This window comes from Chenopodium quinoa, unplaced genomic scaffold (genome assembly GCF_001683475.1).
Source record: "Chenopodium quinoa cultivar QQ74 unplaced genomic scaffold, ASM168347v1, whole genome shotgun sequence".
Taxonomy (NCBI): Eukaryota; Viridiplantae; Streptophyta; class Magnoliopsida; order Caryophyllales; family Amaranthaceae; genus Chenopodium; species Chenopodium quinoa.
The window spans coordinates 4,836,697-4,863,722 of record NW_018745684.1 but is presented as its reverse complement, the minus strand read 5'-3'; the positions used below and the strand labels follow the sequence as shown (position 1 = coordinate 4,863,722).

Here is a 27,026-nt window from a genome sequence, read left to right as displayed (position 1 = left end):
CCACTTTCCTTAATCATTTTCTCATAAACACACAAATTTCCCCCAAAGTTTCCTGAACTCACTTGCGAACCCTAACTTTCCTTTGCTCTTAATCTTTACAATCCCATTCTGAAGCTTGAATTGTTTGCTGCAACTCTGAAGATCGGCGAATTTCAAACCTTGCGAAGGTAATTTTTCTCAAAATTTCCCCGGATTTCTCTCGTTTTGAGCAGCGTTCCCTTTTCCTTTCTTAGTACACATTCTTTGTAACAATGGTGAGAGGTAGAATTGAGAGAGAGAGTTCTCCGAGCAAAGAAGAGAACCTTCAAATGATCACTCTGGGAGCTCGGCGCAGCCAACCTCTACAGCGGATGCCCCCCTTAGCCACAACCATGCCTCTTCGCTTCCAAGGAGAGAGGACCCAATGTCCTCCCTTGAACCCCTTGTCGCTGCGGTCCCTCTGAACTCAAGGCTGTTCAGGGGCTGGGAAGAGGCTAGAACCTCGTCCAGCGGCGCTAGGCATGGGCCTTGGCGATTGCCGGAGGGCGCTGAGGAATGGCAGAACCCTGTTGAGAATGGCGGACTAATGACTGCTGCCCCCTATGGCTGGTGGGTCAAAGGGGATGCCCTCCATCATTTTGCCGAACAAATAGAGATCTTCTACGGCATTATGGAGGAAGACGGGTATTGGTGTCAGATGCCCGTTGCCGAAGACAGGATTCATAGGCATCCCCCTAGCTATCGGGGTGTTTACACCAGGCAGCTGCAGTTCGGTCTGAGGTTTCCCGTCCATCCATTCATCGTCCAGGTGTTGAATGGGTATAATATTTCCCTATGCCAGCTAACCCCAGTCAGCATCCGAAGGGTTATGACTTATTTGTGGGTGTGCCTTTTCTACGGGTTCTTGCCGAGCCTTCATGTTTTCAGAAAGCTGCACAAGCTGCTGCCGAACCAGCAGTCTAATGAGCACCACGGACCTGGGTGGTGGAGGATTAAGACCCAAAGGGGGTACCTGACCACTTGGCCGAATGACACTTCTGACAAGGAGTGGAGAGGCCAGTGGATCTTGGTGAGGGCTCCTGCTGAGGAGAACCACCCGAATTATTATGGGGGACTAAGGCATTTGAGAAGGCCTGACCCTAAAATGAGTATCCTCGGCCCCGATGACTTCTCTGCCGAGGAGGCTTTTTAAGAAAGATTCTACAACAAGGGGTGCCAGCCGAACGACTGGATTGCCAGAGACCTGGCTCCCCTGCTATCATTATATCTTCAAGGAGAAGATATTAGCTGCTGTCGGCCTCAGCCGAAAGTTTCAGGATGGTGAGAACCTCGGCTGGGGCCGAAGACTTTATTTAGCCTATTTTTCTTTTGTCAATGCTTTTCCTGTTCATGTAGAATAACCTTTTGTTTTCTTTGGTTTTTCAGTGCTGCACGAAGGAAATTGCGGCTTGGAGTACAACCGGCTGGGGATCAACGCAGCTCGGCAAGTCACGAGGCGTGATCCTTCTATCCTTCCTCCATCTGCTAGGGCCCCTGCGCTGCGCCCTTCTCAGTTGGAGATTGTGAAGCCGGTTGAGTATTCAGCCCAAAAACCGCGGTACCTGAAAAGGGACCCATTCTTTCTGCTGGGCGCTGAGGAGCATATCGTTGCGGCTGCAGCTGCTGCTAGAGCCGGGGTTAGTGCTGGTAACTTCGAGCCCAACACCGAACCATCAACGCCTGTTGCTGGGCAGAACTTGCTCACAGCTTCAGACGAGGAGCTGCTAGGAGGCTTGGTAAGCCTTTTAGAATACTTTTGCATTCTTCTGTTTATACTTGGAGTATTTCGTCCGAACCTTCATCTTGTGAAATAGTTCCAAAACTTTCTAAGTGTCAAACCTCGGCTATGCGAGGGTTTGCCTTGTTTCTGTTCGATATTTTTGTTCTTGTTGTTTTCTTTTTTATTTGCTGATATCCTCCCTGCCCCCCTTCTTTCTCTTCTGCTGCAGTCTGACGAAGAAGAAGAGAATAAGAGCACCGAAAAAGCTTCTTCCTCTTCAGAAGAATCTTCTGAGAAGGAGATGGCTCCAAGGAGGAGATTAAGGAGGGCTATTGTCGGCCCGGGTGAATTCCCGGTGTCCGAGCCCGAAAATAAAAGACCTCGGCTGGAGGAAGTCCCAGCCGAGGAAATCAAAGAGAAGACTCCCCCTCCCCCTGAGCATCAGGAGGAGGAAGTACAATAAAGGACTCCCCCAGTCCTAACAAGGTCTCCTCGGCATGAAGCCGAGGGTTTTACAGAAGCAGTCCAAAGTGAAGCTGATGCATTTATTCAGCAACAATCTGAGGACGACGATCTGCAGTGTCTGTCGGGGAGACCTGACCATCTGAAGGAGGTTGATGAGAGAATTGACGGACCCAGGGCTTCTGATATGCCATCATGTGCTGGGCATTCTTTCAGAACCTTCCAATCTGGGGAGATGGGGTTCGAGACTGCCCCCCTTGTTATAGTCCCTGAAGTTGTCAGAGAGGGTCTGCAGTTCCACTGAGGTCCGGCACTTGACCTCTTTGGCGACCTCTCTAGCGTTTCTAAGCTAGAGAGAGCCGAGAGATGGTCCATCCGCGCTGCTGCGAAGGTGTCTAAGCCTATAGTGAGGGTGCCTGACCCTTTTGCTGAGAACAAGAAGTTGTTGATGCAGGTAACCCTTACATCTCTGTTTCTTCTCTTTTTCTCTCTTTTCTTCTTCTTCTTTTTTTTTTTTTTTTTGCAACTCCTTTTCCTCGGCTGACATATGTGATTATCTCTTTTGCCAGGCTGTGCACAACAATGTATTGGCGGCTGGCCTGAACGAGGAACTGAGGCATAAAGCCGAGGAAGGCGAGGCCCGAGCTTGGCTATTTGAGCTGAAGTGCAAAAGCGCAGATGACGAGTCTTCTGCCAGCATCTCTCGGGTGAGGGAGATGGAGGCTCAGTTCCTTAGCTTCTGCCAAGACTTCTTTCCTTGGATCGAGGAGGGACACGCCCTGATCGAGGAATACGGCGCCGTTGATATTCCGAGCTTCAAGGCTCGGATTGAGGAGAAGCCGAAGCAGGAGGCGGAGTCCCGAAAAGCTATGGCCGAGGAATTGGAAGCTGAGAAAGCTCATCATGAGGCTGAGACTCAGCTGCTCGTCAACCATCTAGACACCAAGGACTCAGACCTGACTGCTGTGAGGTCTATTCTGCAGGAGTTGAAGAACCAGCTGCTGCGCAGCTCGAGGAGACTGCCAAGGCCAAGGAAGAGGCTGAGAAAGCTAAGGCAGAGCTCTCAGCTGCCAATGACCTGCTCAAAGTCCGCATCTACACTCGGGCTCTGTATGAGGAGGGTTTCGACAACGGTTTTAACGTTGCTCGGCGGCTGGCCTTCCATACCTACCCAGAAATCAACTGGGATCAGGTTGAGGAATGGGCATCCGTCCCAAACCATCCGAATATACGAGTTGCCCATCCAGCTAAGGATGCGTACTTGGCTCGTCTTGAAGCTGATGTCGAGGAAGATGAATCCGAGACTTCAAAGGCTCCAACCTCAGGTCCAGCAAATGCCGAAGCATAGGGACTCGGGCAGTCGTCTGCAGAATCTTGCGGGTCAACATGCTCTTAATTGGACCAACGTCGCAACTGCATTTTTTGCCTATCTTTTGCTTCAGCTAGCCTTGCTTGTACAACTTCTTGTTTGTTTAAGTACATTTCCACCGCAGATGTGTTTTCCGCTTGTGGGCGGCTGCCGATTTTTATGACTTTTTCTATTTTTAACAGCTGTAATTCTCCACTTTTAATATTTATGAAATGCTTTCCAATTTGCTTGCCTCATTGTTTGCCTTATTATTCTTTGTACTTTAGCTGTTTTTCTGAATTTCCTTCAAAATTTTGCTAAGTATAGAATTTCGGCTTGCAAACATGCTGAGCTGAGAGTTCCCTTTGCTTGAGAGCGCACTGCTTTTGCTTCTTTTGCCTTGTTTTTACTTGAATATTTCAACTTGTGAAAATTTTTCCCAAGTACCAAACCTCGGCCAAGGATTTGCTTTTGACAATCTAGTGCTCTTCCCCCCCCCCCCTCCCAAGAAATCTGAAGATGATTTCTTCCGAATTATAGGATAACTCTTTATTTCCTCTGCGCAGCCGAGGATTAAGCCTTGATAAATTTTTTTACGACATTTCTACTCATTTCCTTCTTTCTCTTCTATTTTGTTTTCAAAAGCTCTGATTTCTTACTCAAGAGTCTTAGACTCTGAGAGCAGTACTTTTGTGACACTTTGAATTCATCCAAGGGAACGGCTATTCGAAACACGATGCCGGGGCAGTGGTCTATCCGAAGTACAAGGCATCACTATGCAATACTTCGGGGCTTTATCAGTCCCTATTTTTTAGGCTATGTTTCAGATGCGCCTATGGCCTTTTTGCCCAGAGGAACAAATTCATCCAAAGTACAAGGCATCACTATGCAATAATCCGGGCTTTTATCTTTTATCCTCATTTCGGCAGGTTTTATGGTTTGCCGAGGTACAATGCATCACTATGCAATACCTCGGACAGCGCCGAACGAAAACCTTGAATTTTTGCAAAAACCATAGAAGATAGAGAAAATAGAAATGCATCTGAATTTTAATGAATGGTGGCTCAAAGGCCTTTTTATTGATAAGAGATAATACACTTACATAGATTGTTCATCCCCGTAGGGACTTACACATGGTATCTTTTAAGTACATCAGCGTTCCAGTGGTTTTTTAGCTCAGTGCCATCCAACTGCCGAAGTCAGTATGTGCCTGGCTGAAGCTCATCATATATTTCATAGGGTCCCTCCTAAGTTGCTGAGAGTTTACCATGAATGCGGCCTTTTTGCACAGCAGCAGCGTTCCGAAGAACTAGGTCTCCAACTTTGAGAGCCTTTGATGGACTCTTCGGTTGTAAAATTTGCTGATTCTCTGCTTATATGCAGCCATTCTATCCCGAGCCGAATCTCTGATCTCGTCTAGGAAGTCAAGGGACTCTTTCAAGAGCTGCTCATTTTCCTCGGCTGAGACGAGATTTAGTCGTAGACTTTCTGAGCCAATTTCCACTGGAAGTACAGCTTTGGATCCATACACCAACTCAAAAGGTGAATGTCCCGTCGCTTCTTTTTCTGTTGTCCGAAGTGACCAGAGGGTTCCAGGAAGTTCCTCTACCCACTTGGATTTTTGGTCTTCAACTCTCTTCTTGAGAGCGTTGAGGATTTGTTTATTCGCAGCTTCGGCTTGGCCATTGCTCTGCGGATGGCAGACCGCAGAATATAATTTCCGTCGGATAATTTCCGTCGGAAACGGGGAAATTTCCGACGGAATCTCCATTCCGTCGGGCATCTCCGACGGACTTTCCCACCCCCCCCAGCCACCATTCTCCGACGCCATTATTCCGTCGGAACCATCATTTCCGTCGGAAATGACCTTTTTTCCGACGAAGGGTTTTCCGACAGGCCGTTTCCGGCGGAATTCCGTCGGAAATGACGATTTCCGAGGGATATTTTTCGTCGGAAATAGGCTTATTTATTGTTGTGTATGCCAGTTTGATGCTGAACTGGTCTGTGTACCGCTTCAGCGGCAGGTTATCGAATTGCCTCCCATGATCAAAGAGAAAAACCCTCGGAATCCCGAAACGGGTGATAATGTCCTGCTATATGAATTTCCTAACGGTTTGCTCTGTAATGTTCGAAGCAGCCTCGGCTTCGATCCATTTGCTGAAGTAGTCTATGCTGACTATCAACCACTTCTTCTGATAAGGATCCTCAGGAAATGGTCCCAATATATCCAACCCCCATTGAGCGAATGGAAGAGAATTCAGGATTGGTTGAAGATCCCGGGATGGCCGGTGGATAACTAGTGCAAATTTTTGGCATTTTTCACATTTTCTGACCAGATCTTTTGCCTCAGCGATCATGGTTAGCCAAAAGTACCAAGCCCTTAGTGCTTTGTGGGCTAAGGTTCTCCCCCCTATGTGATTTCCGCAGATGCCGAGGTGAATTTCCCGAAGGACGTAATCTGCATCTGTTGGTTCTACACATTTCAGTAATGGGGAAGAAAAGGATTTTTTCAGAATTTCGCCCCTGAAGACAAAAAATCTTGAGCTGATTCTTTTTATCTTGGAGGCTAACTTTCGGTCTTCGGGAAGCTCATCCCGAAGCTTATAAGCTAAGATGGGGTCCATCCAGCTAGGTTCACGTGCAGCACAACATATATTCATAGATTCGGCTGCTTTTTTCTCGGCGCACCTCCACATATACAGACCGGTTCAACTCGGTTAAAGTTGAACTCGCAAGCTTGGAGAGTGCGTCGGCTTTAGCGTTTTGACCCCTTGGGATCAGCTCTATTTCAAAAGTTCTCAGATTCGCAATGACAGCTTTGATCTTAGCGAGGTAAGCCACCATTGAAGGTTCCTTGGCTTCGTATTCCCCTATAATCTGATTTGCGACGAGCTAAGAGTCTGTCTTCAGACAGACATGTTCGGCTTCCAATGCTATGCACAATTCTAAGCCGGTAATTGCCGCTTCATATTCAGCTTCGTTGTTTGAAGCTTTGAATGAAAATTTTAGTGCATATTCGAAGGATTTGCCTTCGGGAGAGGCTATGACGACCCCTGCCCCCAAACCATTCACGGTGGAGGATCCATCCGTGAATACGGTCCAAATTCTCTTTCCCTCGTCAAGTGTCTCTTGATAAGAACACTCGGCTAGGAAGTCTACCAAGGCTTGCGCCTTTATAGCTGCCTCAGCTGGTAGCTGATATTGAACTCGGTGAGCTCGAAGGCCCACTTCGTTAGTCTACCGAATTTTTCCACCTTGCCGAGGACTTTCTCTAGCGGTTGATCAATTAGGACCACTATTTGATGGGAGTCGAAATAGGGTCTTAACTTTCGAGTGGCTACCACTACTGTGTATGCAACTTTTTCAAGTAGGGGGTAGCGTGTCTCGGCATCTGTCAAAGTGTGGCTGACAAAATAGATCGGCTGCTGAGTTTTTTTCATTTTTCTTTAGCAGCACCGCGCTTACTGTGGCTGGACTGACCGCCTCATATAAGTACAGCGTTTCTCCTTCGGCTGGCCTTGCCAGCGTTGGGAGTTGAGCTAAGTGCTCGCGGAGCTACTGAAAGGCTTGCTTCTGCTCGTCTCCCCAATTAAGTTCTTTTGACTTTGGGATTTTGAGCACTTTGAAGAAAGGTAGCCCTTTGTCTGAGGCTTTTGAGATAAACCTGGACAGGGTAGCCATTCTGCTAGTTAGGCGCTGAACATCCCTTCTCGTTTTCGGCTCGGGGAGGTCAAGAGCTGCTTGTACTTTGGCGGGATTAGCATCAATCCCCCTCTTGCTGACTATGAAGCTGAGGAACTTGCTTGACTTCACACCGAAGACACACTTCTTCGGATTCAGCTTCATTTGGTGTTTACGAAAGGTGGCGAAGGTCTCAGCCAAGTCCGTAACATGGTCTTCATTTTCTTTGCTTTTGACGATAGAATCGTCCACATAGACCTCCATGTTACGCCCTTTTGGCTCGGTGAACACCTGATCAACCAGCCTTTGGTATGTTGCCCCCGCATTTTTCAATCCGAAGGGCATCATCTTGTAATTGTACACCCCAGAACTTGTGATGAATGTCGTTTTGGATCGGTCATCGGGGTGCATGAAGATCTGATGGTATCCAGAAAATGCGTCCATGAAGCTGAGCAAGGCATGACCACTTGTAGAGTCTACTAACTAATCTATCCTCGGCAGGGGATAGGAGTCTTTCGGACATGCCTTATTTAGATCTGTGAAGTCAATGCACATTCTCCAGCTACCATTTGCCTTCTGAACCATAACCACGTTGGTTAGCCACTCAGGATACTGACAAGGTTTGATGAACCCAGCATCTAAGAGCTTTCTAACCTCGGCTGTGATGTCTTGGTTCTTTTGTGCGGAATAATGACGCTTCTTCTACTTAATGGGTCGACATGCCAGGTCGACATTAAGCTTGTGAGAGATGAGGTTCGGATCAATCCCGGGCATTTCTGCTGCCGAGAATGCGAACACATCTCTGTTGGCTCGGAGGAGTTGGATAAATTCAGCACGAACGTTCGGCTCAAGCCCTAGTCCAATGCTGACACATCTTTCTGAATTTCCCTCGGCCAACTCTATTGATTCAGTTTGATTATCCAGTTCCATGGCTTTGGCACTGGATTCTTCTGATTTCGGCCTGCTGTCAATATCAGCGGGCTTTCCAGACTTTGGCTGATCTTCTGAGTCTTTCTGCTCAGCTGAAGAACTAGCCTTTTCACCCCTTGAAGATTTTTCTTTGAAAGGGGTGTCTTGGGCCGAAGCACTCAAGCCTTTAGGCTTTTTCGCGCTGCGGTCCCGTTCTTTTTCTTCCTCGTCATCCTTGTCGCTGCGGCGACCTTTGGATGGTTTAAGGTGATTACACTTTCGGGCTTCCTTTTGGCTGCCCTTTATTTTCTCAAAGCATCCCTCGTCCGAAACATATATCATCGTTTGATGGTACGTCGAGACAACTCCTTGGATGCCGTGATAGAGGGGTCTCCCTACGATCACGTTATATGCAGAGGGGGTATCCATGACCAGGAATTCAACCATGATGCTCCGCACTGCTCGACCTTTGCCGATGGTGACGGGAAGAAGGATCTTCCCATCTGGATATGATGAAGAGCCGTTGAACCCGGATACCGGGTAAGGTACCGTAGTCAGGTGCTTGGCTTCCATCTTTAGCTGGTCGAATGCTCCCCGAAAGAGGATATTCGCCCCGCTACCGCCGTCGACGAGGGTTCGCCAGACGTTGCGGTTTGCGATGCCCATCACTATCACTAATGGGTCATCATGGGGATACACTACCCCCTCGCAATCTGCGGCTGTGAACAGGATGTTCGGCATCGGAGACCGAGGTAGCCAAAGCTCAGCATGATTGACTTGATGGGTTAGACCCCTCAAGTGGCGTTTGGCTGCGATTCGGGAAGTTCCTCTGGAAATAACAAGGATGTCAAGGATGTCCTTGTCTTGTTATTTGTCTTTTTTTCGGAGAAAGTCCAGATCCTGCCGAGAATCTCTCTCGGCTTTCTTTTCCTCGCGGCGGTCTGAGAGGTATTTTTTCAAGTAGCATTTCCGGACCAGATCTTCAATCTGATCCTTCAGCTGAAGGCAGTCCTCGGTGCGATGTCCAGGAGATTCATGAAACTCGCACCATCGGTCCTTGCCCTTTTTCTGATGCCATGGAGGCAGCTGTCGAGGCTTCTTGAACCTCCCTTCATCCTTAGTCGCGCTAAAGATCTTAGCGCAGGGAAGAGCAAGGGGAGTGTATGAGTTGTATATCCCTACGTAAGGGACACACTTCTCCTTCTACGGCTCGGCAGCCGAGGACGGTTCTGAGGCCTTGGCCTTCCCTTTCCTCGGTGCCGGGCCCTCGGGTAGTTGCCCTCTCGATCTCCAAGCCCCATACTAAGACTGAGATTTCGCTTTGTTCCATTCTTCGGCCCGGATGAATTTATCCGAGGCGTCCAAAGCTTCTTCCAAGGTCTGCGGGGGATGCATGACCATGAAGTCAAGGAACTTTCCAGCTTGTAGACCGTTTCGTAGTGCAAATACGGCAAGGCCCTGGTCCAGATTCGTATAGATGACTCGTTGCTGAAGCGAGTCAGATAGTCGCGGACACAACAAGAATTAGGCTTCTGACTGTCGGTGATTTCCGACGGAAAATAATTCCGTCGGAAATCCCCCCTGTTCCGACGGATTATTTCCGTCGGAAAATTTGTTTTTTTTTATTTTTTTATTTTTTGCTTCCACTTCCCCCCTGTATATTGACCTGTTCTTCGCTATTGCAATCTGTTTAAAACATAATAAAATTTCATTTGAAAATAAATCAATCAATATAAATTAATAATTATAATTATTACATTCAGTTTGGATAAATAACCTACATTGTATCTTAAATTATGTACAATACGTGAAAATAAACAAAAATCTACACAACGGGAAAAAAAGCCAGGCCTCCCCACAACCGGGGTCGTCGGACCAAGGGTCTCGCGGCTGCGGCGGCATCGTCGTGGAACATGTGAATGGAGTGTTGAGTCCGGTCATGCGACTCAACATCACGTCCATCATCTCTTTGTTCCTCCGCTCAAGTTCCGCCATCTGAGCCTACACTTGAGCCTGTACCTGGGCCTGCATTTGAGCTTGCACCCGAGCCTCGATCTCAGCCACAACAAACGACGACGGGTGGTACTGCTGAGAGGACCCTGATCCTCGGGACTGGGATTGATAGTACAACTCAGCACCTCGACCAAACCCCCCTTACTCGGCCTTTCTTGTTACGCCTGCCTACTGCATCCCAGTATAGTTCATCTTGGCTTTTGGAAGACTCGTGACTGCTTGCTTCCTCAACCATTTTATGATATGTTTCTTGCAGAAAATTGACGAGATATATTAAGAAATAATGATGTTTCAAGAGAAAAGAGGCCAAAATAAAGGGTTCTACCTTTCCTATTGTTCGCATTTCTTATCAAACTAACCTATAACTTGCACTAACATACCAATATAGCCTAGTTACAAGTGTTCATGCATTGAAAACGAACCTTTGAAGCATTTCACTAAGTTTTGGGACGATATTCGTGATTTTCAAGGGAAAAGGGGCCAAAAAGGGTTCTACCTCGCCTATTTTTCACATTTCTTATTAAACTAGCCTATTACTTGCACTAACATACCAATATAGTCTAGTTACAAGTGTTCATGCATTGAAAACGAACCTATAAGAAGCATTTCACTAAGTTTTGGGACGATATTCGTGATTTTACCAACATAGCCTAGTTACTGAATTTAAATTTTAGCGAAATTAAATTAATGAATTTATTACCGCAATCTCCTTGGACTTTTTGTTTGCCGGAACCTTTCCTTTTCCGGGCACATCCTTGAAGTGCGTTTTCAGGAACAGATCAGCAGCGGATGGCAGTTTCCCTTGGTTTTCCGCCGCCTTTGCACATAAACACAAATAAATCACATTAATATGTAAACTTAATTACTGCAAAACCTAAAACAACAATTCTCATATACTGACCATCCGTTTTGCATGCTGTACGGATGATACGGAACCCTGGAAGTGGGTTGCCTCCACTTCATTCTCCATGGAACCGCTTCTTCGGTTCAGCTTGTTCTGTGTGGACCGCTTCTTGTACGTGCCATCAGAATCAAGAATCTCCATCATCTTCTTGTGCGCTTCCTCTGACACCCAATACGGTCTCACACCTTTCATCTTCTTCGTGACAGTGTAAAACATGTCACGAAGGCGGGTAGCGACCCGAGCTTTGAATGCCGATCGTACATGACTGTCTAGCTCCGGTGACCACGTAAAATGTTGCTGCAAAATCAAAACTCGTAAAACGTAACAACAAAATATTTTTCAAATAAAATAATACACAATTGTATTGGTAGATACCCTGAACAAGTTCCACCAATGACTTTTCGTGGCATCGTCAACCTCTCCATAGTTCCTCCAAGGCGTCATATAGTGCCCCTGGATCGAACCAGATACGGCTTTCTTCACTATTTGGTCATCAAACCTGTTTCAGAACAACAAAAAGGACGCCAATAGCTTTTGATAATTAGAAATATGAATCACGAAATGCATATAACATATGATCTAATATTCTTACCACAGCGTGGTCGGGTCTAGGCGTGGCACTAGATCCCCTCGTGCGTGCTCCGACTGCCCTGAGCTCCGGGGCTGTGACAGATCCTCATGCTGATTAGCAAATCTGGTACCTGAGTGTCACCTAGACCCTGAACAGTCTCAGAGTTATCCTTAACGGTCTCGGGGGCCTGCTGACTGTCTGACACATGGTATGAGGGGTAAGGTTGAGATCTTCGCGTCTTCCTCCCCGAGCTATCTCCCTTTCTTCCTCCAGCCATGCTTCCCTACAAAATAGTTCAAGGGCATAACATACAGACATAAATAGGTTAACAGTTACATTCCTCATATCAATCAATACAGCTATTCATTACAATCATTTATTATAATCAATAATACTTTTCATTACAATCACTAAAGCTACTCATTACTATCACTACTGCTACAATGATCACTATTGTTATCATCAGTACTATCATAAAAAACAACAATGTCGTCCTCATCCTCGTCACTGCCCTCTTCATTGTCACTTGAACCGACGCTAGATTCGTCTTCAGAAGCAGACACAATACATCGTCCTCACCCTCAGAGACAACAAATGCATGACCATCGTCACCATAGTCTGGGATATCAGTTGGTGGGCAGAGTGTACTGCATTCTCGTGTTTGTGTTCCTTGCAAGAACTCCGGGTCAACAGGAGCATCCACAACGGACCTTGCCTGCGTTTACAACACAACCCACCATTAAAACCGATCCCGTTTGAGGCTTGGATATGGTGCATAATATGCCTGACCAACTTGATAAGACAGCACAAATGGGTCATATTTGGGGTATTTCTTAGTATGATTCACGTCAACAAGCTTGTATTGTTCATGTATGTTCATACCCTTACCACAATCCATCCAACTACACTTAAACAAGATGGTCTTGTATTCACGGATCGCACCAATGTAGACAACTTCAATAATGTCTTGTAACATGCCAAAATACTCTCCTCCATCTTGACTGGACACACACACACCGTAATTGATCGTGCCCTTATGTCTGCCGTAGTCTTGCGTATGAAAATTGAAACTGCTAACAAATATTCGGCTCCAAGTGCGAACTTTCTTGAACAGGCCCATAGCAAAAGCTTGCAACACATCAGATCTTGGTTTCTCTTCAGTTACCTATTAGTGTTAGATAAAATTAAAATACGTCATATTTGGATTATTAAAATTGAGCTGGATTGTACATACAGAAGTCAATAATTATCCCTATATTTGAGAGTGGTCTGACCTTGTCCCTAAACCAATTAGGGAACTGTGTTTCGAATGTCTCCCATACAGCTTCTCTACGTAAAGTAGGACGGGTGCTAAGAATATGGTCCTCAAACTTCCTGCTACGACAGCAAGAACTTGTTAATGACCGTGAAACTCAGTAAACGTGATCATATGATGGAAACAATTTAGTTACTGTGGATTACCTTTCATATTCACCTAATATGCCACTATTTGATAAAACAAATAAGTGTGCACGTTGAAATTCCTTTTCATCTAACCACCTCAATTTTCCTTCAGTTGACACACGATCGGTGTCCTCCGTAAACAGTTCTGGGATGTCATTGGTGTCGAAGGAGGTGTCAACATCAACATTCACATTCCGACCCAGATCTCGTGTTTTTGTGTCAACTCACCGTGATCATATCCCGACTTCTCCTTGAGGGGGCTGGACCGTCCCTCTTTTTGGCATTCTTGATGCTTTTTCCCTCTTAGTCATGTTTTTCTAGGAGTGATGGATTTCCTTGGCGTGATTTTTTGTATCCTCCCCACAGACGGCGCCAAATTGTTTCGGTATAAAAACAATGGGACCTTCGGCAGGCCCAATTTAGGTGGAGAAGACGAGTCTCGGTCCAAAGAATGCTGGAGCCGAGGATTTCCTGCACAGCAAAGAACACGTAAACTAGCCTCGGGGGTGGTTGCCGAGGAAGGCCCCTCCGATGCTAAAGTCAGTTCAATTGAGAGACAATGCTATGCAAGAGTTTAAGTGTGTGAGGCTTTGTTTGCATGAATGAAAAATGGATGTAATTGATGGCTTTTATACCTTGATCCAATAAAGGAGAATTGGGCCCTTGAAGCCAAGTGGGCTGACCACGTTGACTGGGCTTCTGTTGACCTTAGCATGCTTTTGGAGAGTTGAACCTTGCTTTGGGCTTGAGTTGAGTTATTTGGACTAGGCCCAATTAGGTGGACTGAATTGGATCCAAACACTAACATACTACAATATATAAATAAGGAGAAAATCTCTCCCCCCACCAATGTAAAAATTTTCCCTTTCATCTCTCTCTCTTGTTTTCTTCCAACACTCTTGTTTTATATCAAGAACTTCCAACACCAATTATTAAGCATTAGATATGTATGAATATTAACCAAGATTGCATTCTGCCTTTCTCTCATCAAGGTACATTTGAAAGGTGCTGTTTTATTAAGATTCTTCAACTTACCACTAAAAAAAAAAAAAGTTTACGGTGATAGTGAAAGAAATTAAAATCGGAATTTTCCAATTCAAAAAAGCCTAAGGGACCCCTTATCAAACACGGTAAGAAGACTTTAAGTCAACTAATTTGTTGTTAACGGAAGACTTGAAGTCAACTTAGTCAGCAAATAAGACTTTAATTTTTTTTTACTTTTAACTTTTTAAGAAGCCGATGTGCAGGCTTTTATAGCAAATGGTTGTATCTTTGATCATTATCTAGGCTTTTGGCATGTATGCCTAAGAAAATTGGGAATGAATAAATGTTAGTAAATTTTTTGTCCTTTGGAATTTTAACGAGTGTTTTAAGAAAAATATTATAAACTTTGCGTGATTGAAAATTTATTAATTAATGTAATGAAAGTTAAATGGGAGAAGGAGAAGAAAAGAATTACTCGTATCATATAAGAATTGAATAGGAAAATGAATACATTGAAGAATAATGTTGAAGGGATTTAAACGTTGGACATGAATGAGGAAGATGGAGCATTAAGACGAGGAATTGTATAAGTTTTCTTAGAAAAAAGTATTATTAATACTACGTAGAATAGATTCAAAGGATATGGACATAGGGTGAAGGAGAAGAGGAATGTGGTCAGTGTATATTGTCTGTTATACTAGGTATAGATTTACTTAATTACGCATTAATAACATTTATAAAACAATAATATTATAAAATATATATTGAGATGAAGTTACAGATAGCTCACATTGCTTTGTTTTTGCGATAAATTTTTTGGGTGGAGGATTTTAAAGTTTGATCATGAGATGAAAATAAGCACTATATCGTTTAACAGATGAAATACGAAGATAAAGTGGATAACATGGAGTATACTAATGTAGTGCTTATTTTCAGTAATGTTAATAACAATACATGAGGCTGAGTACATGGAGATAACATGGAGTATAAAGTGGATATTAATAACAATACAAATTCTTATATGAGGCTGAGCACATATTGTGGTTAGCTATTATGGGGGATATTTCATTAGTATAATAGGGGTTACTTGGTCAATGTTTAGAGGTTACTTCGTTAGTGTTATAAGAGTTACTTCGTTAGTGTTATAGGGGTTACTTGACCTGTATTACAAAGACTACTCGGTCAATATATTATGAGTTACTTTGTTATTTTACAAACGGTCACACAGTGTGACTAGTCACACACAAAACACGCTGTAATACAAAGATAATTACAAATCAATAAAGAAATAAGATAATATAGTAAGATTTAACTTATTAAATGTGAATATATAAAGAATACGTAGTACTCCGTAATAGATAGGGCTGACTACAAGCTAGGGGAAGCATTGCACCTATGTGTTATGTTTGCATATAGGCGGACAAAAACGTAAATTCGAAGGATATATAAGTCATTTGACATTCAGAATGGTACATTTTATTATTACAGTGGTACAATTTTTGTACTAATATATGCACGTATATTGTAACATTATATATGTCTTAGTAGTACTATTATATCTCACAGTGGTATAATATTTTGATGTACCATTTACATATTTATTTGTACTATTAGTAAAATATTTATACCAATACAACATTAAATGGTACTATATATCCATTAAATGATACTTTATATTCATGGATACTTGGCAGCTTGTCCCCACCACAGCTTCAGCTTTATTACTGCATTGTCATCGTATATGCAATGTTTGCATATAGGCGATTTAGATTTTATTTGCGCTAGGGGTTCTCCGAAGAAGAGAGGAGAGAACGTTTAGATATTATTTTTTGATTTTTGTTATAGGAAAGACTTGAAGTCAACTTAGTGAGCAAATAAGACTTTAATGGTAGGCTTGGTAGCTAGAACTGTCTGTTGTTTTTTGACATCATGCTTGGTAGAACTGTCGAAGAAGCCAATGTCGAAGAACAGTGTTTTTTTCATCATTAATATCTTTATTACATATTAATAAAAGCTGTACAAATTAAACATAATATTATAAAATATCTAGATGAATTTCATAATAGCTCACAAAACTAAGGACCTGTTCACTTCACTTTATTTTTGTTGAACTAAAATTGTTTTTACTGAATTTAAATTAATTTTGTTCAATTTACATTATTTTTAATGAATTGAAATAATTTTTACTGAAAAAACATATTAATACTGATTTATTTCCTACTCTGTATTATTTTTTTTCTTTGAAGTTACTGAACCCAAATGCCCAGTGGTGGCACGGCCCGACACGAGCCCACCATTGGCATGACACGGCACGGTGGCCTAGCAGTGGGCCGTGTCGTGAACAAAATTTTTGGAAATCGGCAGGAGCACGGCACGGCACGGTCCAAGGCACGGTCATTTGGCCCGCAGGCTGGCTCGCGTGCACGGCTCGCAGGCATGGCACACGACACGGCCAGGCACGGCCCAGCACGGCACGCAGCCCGCCAGGCACGACCCAGCACGGCACGCGACCCGCCAGGCACGGGTCGGCACGGCCCGTGCATAACGGCCATAAACAGCTACTTTCTTCCAACAACCATATGCATAGATGGCTATATTAATAGCTACTTTCAGCTTCCTAATTCCTATAAATACTTCACTTCTTCCTCCATTTTTTCCACAATTCATCAACTCATCTATTCTCAAATGTCTTATTTCTCTAATTCCTACTCTCCTATAATCTTTACTTCTCAAAAAAAAAAAAATCTCATATAATCTTTAATTCTCTAATTCTCTCAATTATAAAAATTAAAAAAAAAATTATAAGTTTGGGAAATTAATTAGCGGATCGGAAAGCAATTGAAGCGTCGTTGTAAGATCTAACTCGAGGTTATTTTAATTTGTTGTTGTTATTGGTATTATTATTATTATTATTATTATTATTATTATTATATATTAATTTATTATTATTGTTATAATTATTGTTCTTGTCACTATTATTATTGTTATTGTATTATTATTGTTGTTATTATTAATATTATTGTTATTATTATTTGTATTATTATTATTGTTGATATTATTATTGTTATTATTATTAATCATGGCATCAAACCCGAACCCTTCTTCCTCCTCTAGGAAAGCCAAGTCAAAACGTACTAGTACTAGTAGGGAATCACCACATCCAAACACTTCAATGCCCCCCTAACATGCTCAATCCGAACACTTTCACCCCCTTCTTCCATCCCTAAACCATGGAGGATTCGAACAATTTGACAATTCTCCTTGAAATAGTCTAGTTCGGGATTTCAACTAAACCAATTCTCACCTCATTTATATGGCTCACAACATGAACCTTCTTATCAAAGTACCCAATGTAGCCAATCAAATGCCACCGGGTCAAGTGAATAATCTACCCAAATTCCAAACACCCAAATTCCAAACACATTAGAATGGTGTACCAAAGAGGAACTTGTCAATACCAATCGAAAGAGTAATGTTTGGGGATATTTTCAATTAAGTAGAGATGAAACCAAAGCCAAGTGTAAGACGTGTAAAAAAATATACTCGGCCAAAACCAAGGGAGGAAGGGGACACCTTAGTAGACATATAAAAAAATGTGGTGGTCCATCTAGTGATCCAACTCAACCCAAAATTTCTCAAGTCCATCCAAATGGCTTCACTTACAATTATGAGAGAGATAGAGATGAACTTGGGAGAATGTTAGTACATGCCGAACAACCTTTTCTTTTTGCCGAAAATGATCCCTTTAAAAATTACATTAACCGAGCAATAAATAACCCCAACACAAAAAAAAATCTCTACAAAAGCTGTCCGTTCAGCAGCCATGAAATCTTTTCTAGAGTACAAATTGAAGTTATATGATGAATTAAGTAATCTTACATGTAGAGTTTCTTTGACTGCTCATGCATAGGATGGTGGTTACGGATATCACTATTTGTGTGTGACTTGTCATTGGTTGGATACTAATTGGTTATTACAAAAACGCATTATCCATTTTAAAATGCTTGAATACCACCACATTGGTCTTAATATTGCTCATCATTTAATGCAAGCTATTGATGCATATAATCTTAGGCCCAAAATCAGGTCTATGACTTTTGAAAATGCAACTTCTATGACATTTTGTGCAAATTTAGTTAAACCACAATTGATCGATGTAATATTAGATGGAGATGCACTTCAAAATAGATGCATTTGTCATGTTCTTAACTTGTGTGTGAAGGATGGAACACGAGCAATTGGTCCATTTTATTACAAAATTTGGAATGCTATTAAGTCTTTTAACAGCTATAACATGAGATTTCAGGAATGGAATGTTTTTTGCAGGCAACAAAGAAAAAAGGCTATTAAAATACCAACGGATTGTGCAACTAGGTGGAACTCCACCTATGAAAGGTTGAGTAGGGCAATCGAGTACAAGGGTCCATTAACAATTTTTTATAATAAAAAATTTCCACAATTCACTTTACTAGATGATGATTGGTCTAATTGTGAAAAATATATGCAGTTTTTACAATTATTATATAGTATGACACATTGTTTTTCTTCTGTTTATAATCCTTGTGCTCATTCTTTTCTTAGCAATGCATGTTTACTTGCACAACTTTTCGATGAACACCGATTACAACACGATTATGAAGGATATCTTCCATTAATGGAGGAAAAATGGCGTAAATATTACTCTACTATTCCTATGATTTGTATTTTTTCTTCTATATTAGATCCAAGACAAAAGTATGATGGCACATTTTTATTAATTTTTTTATTTATTTTCAAATTTCAATGCATGAATTTTGAATATGACGTTGAGTCTGTTAAAACTAATGTGACCAATCAATTTTTTTTTCCTTACATAGAGTTTATGAATCTAAATATGGAACCGTGACTCGATTTGCTCCTTCTCAAACATCCAAAAATGTAATTAAAAGGGCCAAAGGTTTATTTGCACAAGGTGCTAACATAATGTCTAAGTTTTCAAGTACTAAATCATCATCTAGGAGAACACAAAGCGATGTTACAGAGTTGCAAATGTACTTAAGTTACGACTTTATGAAAGTCGTGGATGACGAAGAGAAGTACGGCCTCTACATCCTTGATTGGTGGAAAGCACAAAGCACGAAACATCCAATTTTGGCGGCAATAGCCCGTGATATTTTTGCTATTCAAGTCTCCTCCGTTGCCTCCAAAACAGCTTTTAGTGCGTCAGGAAGGGTTTTAGAAGATAGAAGAATCAAGAATAAAACCGAAACACTTGAAATGTGTGTTTGTTTCAAGGATTGGTTGGATGTCGAAATTCGCTGCCAAGATTAACGACGAAGATGAAGGAATGTGGGGTTCTACTAGTTCTCAATCAATTCAGTTGACCGATAAAGTTGAACAATAAGAAGAAGAAGACAAAGACGAAGAAGAACAAGAAGAATATTAGATTATTACATATTATTAATTATAGCATATTTTTGTATTATTGAACCCCGTATAATAAAATAAGCTATAAAGTTAAGTTATTCATCAATTATTGTACGATTTTTATCATTATAAATTATTGTATTATCGATTTATCGTACCATCGTATAATAAAATTAAATAAGTTATTCATCAAATTTTGTGTTATCGCCACTACTAGAAAATAGGCAAATTCCGACGGATTGGTTCCGACGGACCCGAAAATCCGTCGGAAAAAGCGAATTATCCGACGGATTTATGTTCCGTCAGATATTTCCGACGAATTCAACCATTCTGTCGGAAATCCGTTGAAAATTTCCGACGGAAATAAAATCCATCGGAATATATGTGCTTTCCGACGGATTTTTCGTCGTAATTTACAATTTTCGACGGATTTATAGTCCGTCGGAATATTATTTAAAAAAAAAATTAAAACCCCTTTAACCCTATTGATCCCCTTTCCCCTCCTTATTCTTTCCGCCTCTTTCCCCTTATTTTTTCCGCCCTCTCTTTCTCTCTCCTCTTCATTCTCTTCTCCTTCCCCTTCTCTTTCTCAGTTTCTCTGAATCTCTTTCTCTCTCCTCTCCTCCTCTCTCTTCTCTTTCCCCTTCTCTTTCCTCTTATCTCTCGTACGTCTTTCTCGCCTCCTTCTCTCATCTTCTTTCCCCTCCTTCTTTCTCTCCTCCTTCTCCTGATCGCTGTTCTCTTTTCCTCTTCTCCTTCCTCTCGTCCATGAACAAAGTACGGTTTTAATTTTTATAATTACTTGAGAGAACCAGCCTCATCATCAGTATAATCAACATATATGTTTGTGGGTTTTAATTTTTTGAACAAAGTAAGGTTTTTGAATTTGACCTTCAAAGCCCAAATTCGACGTTTTTCCGGTGGAATTGAAGGTATGCCTTCCTTTTTTTTTTTCTAGTAATTTGGTTTGAATTTTTTCTGTTTTTAGATCTAGTTTGCAATTTTTATTATTTAGATTTTTTTTTTCTGTTTTTTGTTTCTTACTTTTTCGGATTTTTTATTCTTTTTTTTTTAATTGTGGATGGTGGTGGTGTGTGGGTGGTTGTCAAGGTAGGCGGGTTCAAGGTAGATGTTTAGATTTTTTTCTGTTTTTAATTTCTCATTTTTTCGGATTTATTTTTCTGTTTTTTTTATTTTTTTTATTTATTATTGTGGGTGGTGGTGGTGGAGGGTGGTGGTCAAGGTAGACGGGTTCAACGGAGTATTAGACAGGGTACGTGGGTGGGTACGGTGTTAGGTGGGGTGGTGGTGGGTGGGTACGGTTGGTAGGTGGAGATGGGGTTAGTTATGGTGGTCTGGTGGATTAGGGGTTTCGGTGATGGGTTGTGGGTAGTTTTGGGTTAGGGGGGTTTCGTGGGTGGATCTGGGTCGTGGTGTTGGGTTTGGGATGGTGGGGGTCATGGTTTGAGGTTTGGGCTGGGGAGTGGTGGGGGCTAGTGGGGAGTGGTGGCGGTTAAGGGGGAGGTGAGGCCGTGGGGTGGGGGCTAGTGGTGGTGTGGGGTGGGGTGGGGTATTTCTGCCTTTTTTTTTTGTTTTTTATAGGTTTTCCGGTAAACCTTCGTCGACGACAAAAATTCCGTCGGAAAACCTGTTCCGACGGAAAAGGTTGTTTTTTGACGGAATTCAGGGTGATTCCGACGGAATTTTTCCGTCAAAATTGGCCTGTTTTCTAGTAGTGCGCACTCGTAATTTTTTAAATATTGTGTAACCGCACTCGTAAATAAGTTATTAATCAATTAATAAAATTATTTAAATATACTCATTTAAAAAGGTTGTTAAAAAAATATATATCAATTAAAAAAAAATCAAAAAAAAATAATTTGGGGCGGCTCACGGCCCAGCACGTGGGTCATGCTGTGGGCTGGGGTGTGCCAAAAGGTGGCCCGGCACGGCCCGACATGAGCCACCCCCAGACACGGCCCGCGGTGGCCCGGCCCGGCACGGTGCCCACCTCTAATATAGCTATACTCTCATATATCTTGTTCATGATTCTGGGGAGTTTGTGGCACTTTGGTATTTAAACATTCTTGGAGATACGCCTACTTCCAGTCTCTAGACAAGATCATGAACAAGATATATGTGAGTATAGCTATATATGTGGCCAGATTTCAGAGGAATTCTCAAATGCGAAATTTGTAATGTAATCAAATTACCTAAAAATGTTCTATTATACTTTTTTTTAATGTAGGTAAATTGTGCTTTTACTGACTGTTGTAGTCTAGTAAATACAAATACCAGCTAAAACGATCAATCTAAGTATTGAATAATTGGATAAGCACAATTTATAACCTTCAACTTTTAAAACACCAACCCATCTACCAAGGGCATTACAGAGTATTGTTTTTTATTTTATTTATTTATTTTAAGTTTCCTTCCACATCTTTCCCAAATTGGAGAGATCTAACGGAAAAATTCTCTCCAATTCCCTCGCCCTTAGGCTTTAATCTCTTCACTCACTTGATTTTTACTTACTGAATTTAAATTGTTTTTCTACAAATAATTATTTTTTAGCTTAGTTTATTTGTACTAATTCTCTATTGTATTTTTTTTAAGTTACTGATATTAACAAAAACAAGTGGTTGATCTCGCTGATTTGAATACTCTGTCATTTGCCTTCGAGCATGCGAAGAGTAAAACACCATTCTATCTATTTATGTATTCCACTTTCCATTAAACTTGGAGATTGCATTAGAGAACGATGAACAAACAACTTCTGACATACATATTAACGAGCTGAAAAGGGCACAAGGTGCCTATAACATTATAAGGTAAATGAGGCAGGGAAACAAAGCGGTGAGGGCTTAACAACACAAACTAAATCACCCATTCAAGTGATTTCATACCCTTAATTGTTGTTACTATTGATCCCTTCTATAAAGAAGAGACCATTGACATACTATAAATCTTCAAAATTGTCTTTCGGAGGTCCCCCAACATTTCTTTTTGGGGATTGGAAAAGTATAAGATAGGGGAAAATACAAGTTTCTCACCGTATGAAACAAATATTTGTTTCTCACACAGAGTGCAACCCAATTATATTCCCTTTAGTTAATTTGCTGTTAACCATAAGTCACGCACTAGTAGAAAAAAGCAAATGGGTGGCGGTTCGAAATTCTAAATGGGCGCGGTTTAGAAGAAACCGCCGCCCCAAAATTAAAAAAAAAAAAAAAAAGAATATGGGCAGCGGTTCAAACCGCAGCCCGTATCCAACGATACGGGCTGCGGTTTGAACCGCTGCCCTTTAGAACCGCTGTCCATATTTCAACTTATGTTAGGATTTTTTGTCATTTTTTCACAATTCAAAATTTCATTCAGCGCTAAACCGACTGTTTCTTCCCTCCCAAATTTCACACCCAAACCCATTTCGTTGGTGTCGTTGGTTGGTGCTGCTAGTGGTTGTCGTTGTCGTTGGTGATTGGACGCCGGTGGTGGGGAGGGGTGCGTTTTTCGAGGGAGAAAGGAAGGGGTGTTCGATTAAATATCGTGGTGATTTAGGGGTAGCTTTAGGGTGTCGGCAGTTGGGTGCGGGAGTTCCGGCAGATTCAGCGGCGGCGCCAGGAGATCGACGGGAATAGGGTGGTGGCGGTGGTTGAAGTGGTTGTCGTTGGCGTCGGTCTTCTTTGGTTTGCAATTCTCTCTCCTTGCGCGGTCTTCTTTGGTTTGCAATTCGACTTCCAGGTATGTTCATATTCGTGTTAATTAATCTGGGGGTTAATTATTTGTATTAATTGATTGAGTACAAATTTGATGTAATTCCCATCTCCATTGATTATAGAAGTTGAGGTTACGAATATTGGAGTTCATAGCAAACAACAGATTTGCGGACTAAGGTAATTTCATGTACTACACTCATATATTAAGCTTTCTTAATGAATCTTTTTAAATTGCATGTGGCTTTGTTGGTATGAATTTGGGAAAGGAGTTTCATGGAATAAAACAATTTAATTGGATGTCAGATAGATCAATTTGGGTCTACAGTGAATAAGAGGATGTTTATACATTGAAGCTAACATATAAATAATTTAATTAATATTCTTTTTGCTAATTCAAATCCTTTACTTAATCCATGTACTTGTATATTGAATTTTTGTTTCTTTCAGTTGCATGTTGATTTCCTTTCCAATAATAAAAAGAATATAAATTTCTATATTGATTCATTGGGATGATTTTGGGTACGGGAAGAATTTCATAAAAAAGATTAGTAGGATGGTTATTGCTTGTATTTTGAATTAATTAGTGAATACTTGTTAAATTAGTTTGTTAAATTTATAATGTTAGGTTGTTTAATTTAGTTGAAATTTGGGCATTTTATTATTGGATAAAATAACAAAATTTGTGGTTATATATGTATTATATGAAGTGATATTGTCAAGTAAGTATATGAGGTAATTTGTTGTAGGTAGAGGTGGCCAGTGGGCCGGGTTGGACCCAGCCCACCCTAACTCGCACGGCTGGTGGGTCACGTGGGTCCGACCCGGTTTCAATCCGGCACAGCCCGGCACAGCTCGGATTTAATCCGGGTTGTGTCGTGGGTCCAAAATTTTCGACACAACCCATTTCAACCCAGCTCAGTTTAACCCGTTTGATTCGACCCAAATCGCACAACCCGTTTTGACTCATTTAATTCGACACACCTAGCCCGTGAACCCACCTAACCCGACCCACCTGGCACAACCCAGCCCGCACGGCCCACCCGCACGAATGACCCACCCAACCCGCACGAGCCAACCCACCTAACCCGCACGCATGACCCACCCAACCCGCACGCATGACCCACCCAACCCGCACGGCCGGCACAACCCGCACGGCCCGCACAACCCGCACGGCCCGCACAGCCCGCACAATTCGCACGACCCGCACGGCCCGCACGGCCTAACATCCATTTTAAAAAAAAAAACGGCTAGTTTTTTGTATCTAACGGCTAGTTTTTTGTATCTAACGGCTAGTTTTTTAAGTGTATGATCATCCATTCTATTTTTCCTATAAATACCAATTCCATTTCACTCAAATTTCCACACAAATTCAAGCTTTCTTTCTCTCTTACTTAAAAATTCTTATTGTTCTCAAATTCTCAAGTGTTATATAGAGTTATATTTTTGTTAAAAAAAATCTCCTTAATATTATTATTAGTATTCTTAAGATTCTAAAAAAAAAAAGTTCTTCTCCATATTATAATTAGTAATCATACAAAAAAAAAAATGAGCTCAAGAGGAGGAATGGGAAGGAGTCAAAGTGGTGGTCGAAGTGGTAGCCAAAGGAGTGGTGGTGCAAATTTTTCGTATGAAATTAATACGGAAAATTTAAACCAATTTGTCAATGAATATGGAGATTATGGTTTAGGAGATAGGCAAAATATTCAAACGTCTCCACCACAACATTTCTCCCACGAGTCCCACCAATCATCAAGTTCAACTATGCCACCTCCATCGCAACCAACATCTCAACCTTCATCTCAAGGTAATTTCTAATTAAATTTTTATTGTTATGAATATTTAAAAAAACTATTATTAATGATTATAAAGTTAGTTTAGTTTCCAATTTTCTATGATTTACAATTAGTTAATTACCATGAAAAATGCGTTTAAATAAGTATAATTAAAATATTTAAAATTTAAAAGCTTATTTTCATGAATAGCATTTAAAAATTAATTTTAATAATTTGATTTATGAAAGGTGGTGGCGGTGAAAGTAGAGGTCGAGCACATTTTTCTTGGGTGTGGAAACATTTTGAACGAGTTGAGGTCACACCCCCGGGATGGCAACCTGGTCAACCAAAGAGGTTCACGTGTACATGCCTAGTTTGCAAGGCGCTAGGTGCAAATGTCAAGTCATATAATTGGAAAACGGGAGATGGAACCGGAACCTTGAGTCGGCATTTGCAAAATAAACACGACTTGTTCGAAAATGGCCCCCGTCCTTCGGGGGGTGGCGTCCAAACACAATTGGGTGGATACATGAACCAACCCGGCGGAGGTACACCTTTCATTTATAATAAAGATAGAATGATTGATGAAATGAGTACTTTAGTTATTGCTAATGAATACCCTTTTAGTTACGGTGAAAATGCAAACGTTGAGCATTTTAATAAAGTTGCATTACAACCTGCATTTACTCGTGTCCCCCGAAATACCCTAAGACGTTATACACAAACTTCTTATTATAAGTATAGGAGTGGTTTGATTGAATTATTTCGTACTTTTGATGGTCGTGTTAGTTTTACAAGTGATACATGGACTTCTAGTTTTGGCGAACCTTTTCTTTGCATTACTGCTCATTGGGTGGATGATGATTGGTTTATTCAAAAACGTATACTATGTTTTCAAGCTATGGAAGAAAGGCATACCGGTTTTAACATCAAAGTTCGTATTTTGGATTGTTTAAAAGAATTTCACTTGAATAATAAAGTTTTTTCTTTGTCTCTTGATAATGCAACTGCAAACACAAAGTGTATTGACTATTTGAAAAATGACTCCGAGTTGAATTTGTTGTTGGGTGGTAGTCTCTTGCATGTTAGATGTTGTGCTCATATTTTGAATTTGTCTGTTCAAGAGGGTCTCATTGAGTTGCAACCATTGCTAAACCCAATTAGAACAGTTATAAAATGGATTAGGATTACTCAGTCAGTTAGAAGAAAGTACATAGCTATGTGTAAAGAGAGAGGTCTTAAGAAAAGACAATGGTCTATTGATACCCCTACCCGTTGGAATTCTACTTTCAAGTTGTTGAGTGATGCTATAAAGTATCGTGATATTTTGACCCAACTTTACAATGAGACTCGTGTTGATCCTACTGAGTTAATAACCGAAAGTCATTGGACTAATAATGCTTCTTTTGTTCGTGATGTTTTAAATGCTTTTGATAGTGCAACTCATATTTTCTCTTATATTTATGAGCCTAACGTTCATTTAGTCATAATTGAGTGTGTTAAAGTTGTTCACACCATCGAAGAGCATATGAAGATTAATGGACTTCGTCCCATTCTTGATAGCATGAAACGTAAGTGGCATACTTATTTTAGTGAATTTCCAATCATTTATGGAATTGCTGCTATTCTTGACCCCGGTGTCAAAGCTGAAGGTTTGGAAAATCTTTTAGAATTTTATTATACAAGTTTAAGTATCGATTATGATGTTAGTGAATATATTAACAAATGCAAATTTGTTTTGGGAGACCTTTATGATCATTAGCATCTATTTATGGTTTTGATCTGGCAACACCAACTACTACTAGCACTTCCGATTCTAGATTTGGTTTTCTTGATAAAGTTATGAAAAAAAAACACAAAGCATCTACATCATTCTCATCATCATCTTCTTCAACACTTGCTATTAATGATTATTTGTCATATCAACATGAGACCAACAACAACTTTCAAATTATAAAATGGTGGCAAGAACATAAAAAAAGTTTTCCTATATTGGCGAGAATTGCAAAAGATATACTTGCAGTTCCCGCTTCATCTGTTGCTTCCGAGTCTGCTTTTAGTGCAGGTAGAAGAGTGTTAGAT

The 27,026-nt window shown here is 41.3% G+C and overlaps 1 protein-coding gene across 1 annotated transcript; it reads right to left on the bottom strand.

Moving 5' to 3' along the window:
* Positions 1 to 7,103: 7,103 nt before the first annotated feature.
* On the bottom strand, positions 7,104 to 7,493 carry LOC110717970 (uncharacterized mitochondrial protein AtMg00860-like). Its single transcript, XM_021896771.1, has one exon. It carries the CDS (start codon positions 7,491 to 7,493, stop codon positions 7,104 to 7,106), a length of 390 nt encoding a protein of 129 aa, XP_021752463.1.
* Positions 7,494 to 27,026: the final 19,533 nt, after the last annotated feature.

What these genes read in the sequence shown, in the direction of transcription:
- LOC110717970 (XM_021896771.1), bottom strand. Translation starts at nt 7,493, where the DNA reads ATGGAGGTCTATGTGGACGATTCTATCGTCAAAAGCAAAGAAAATGAA.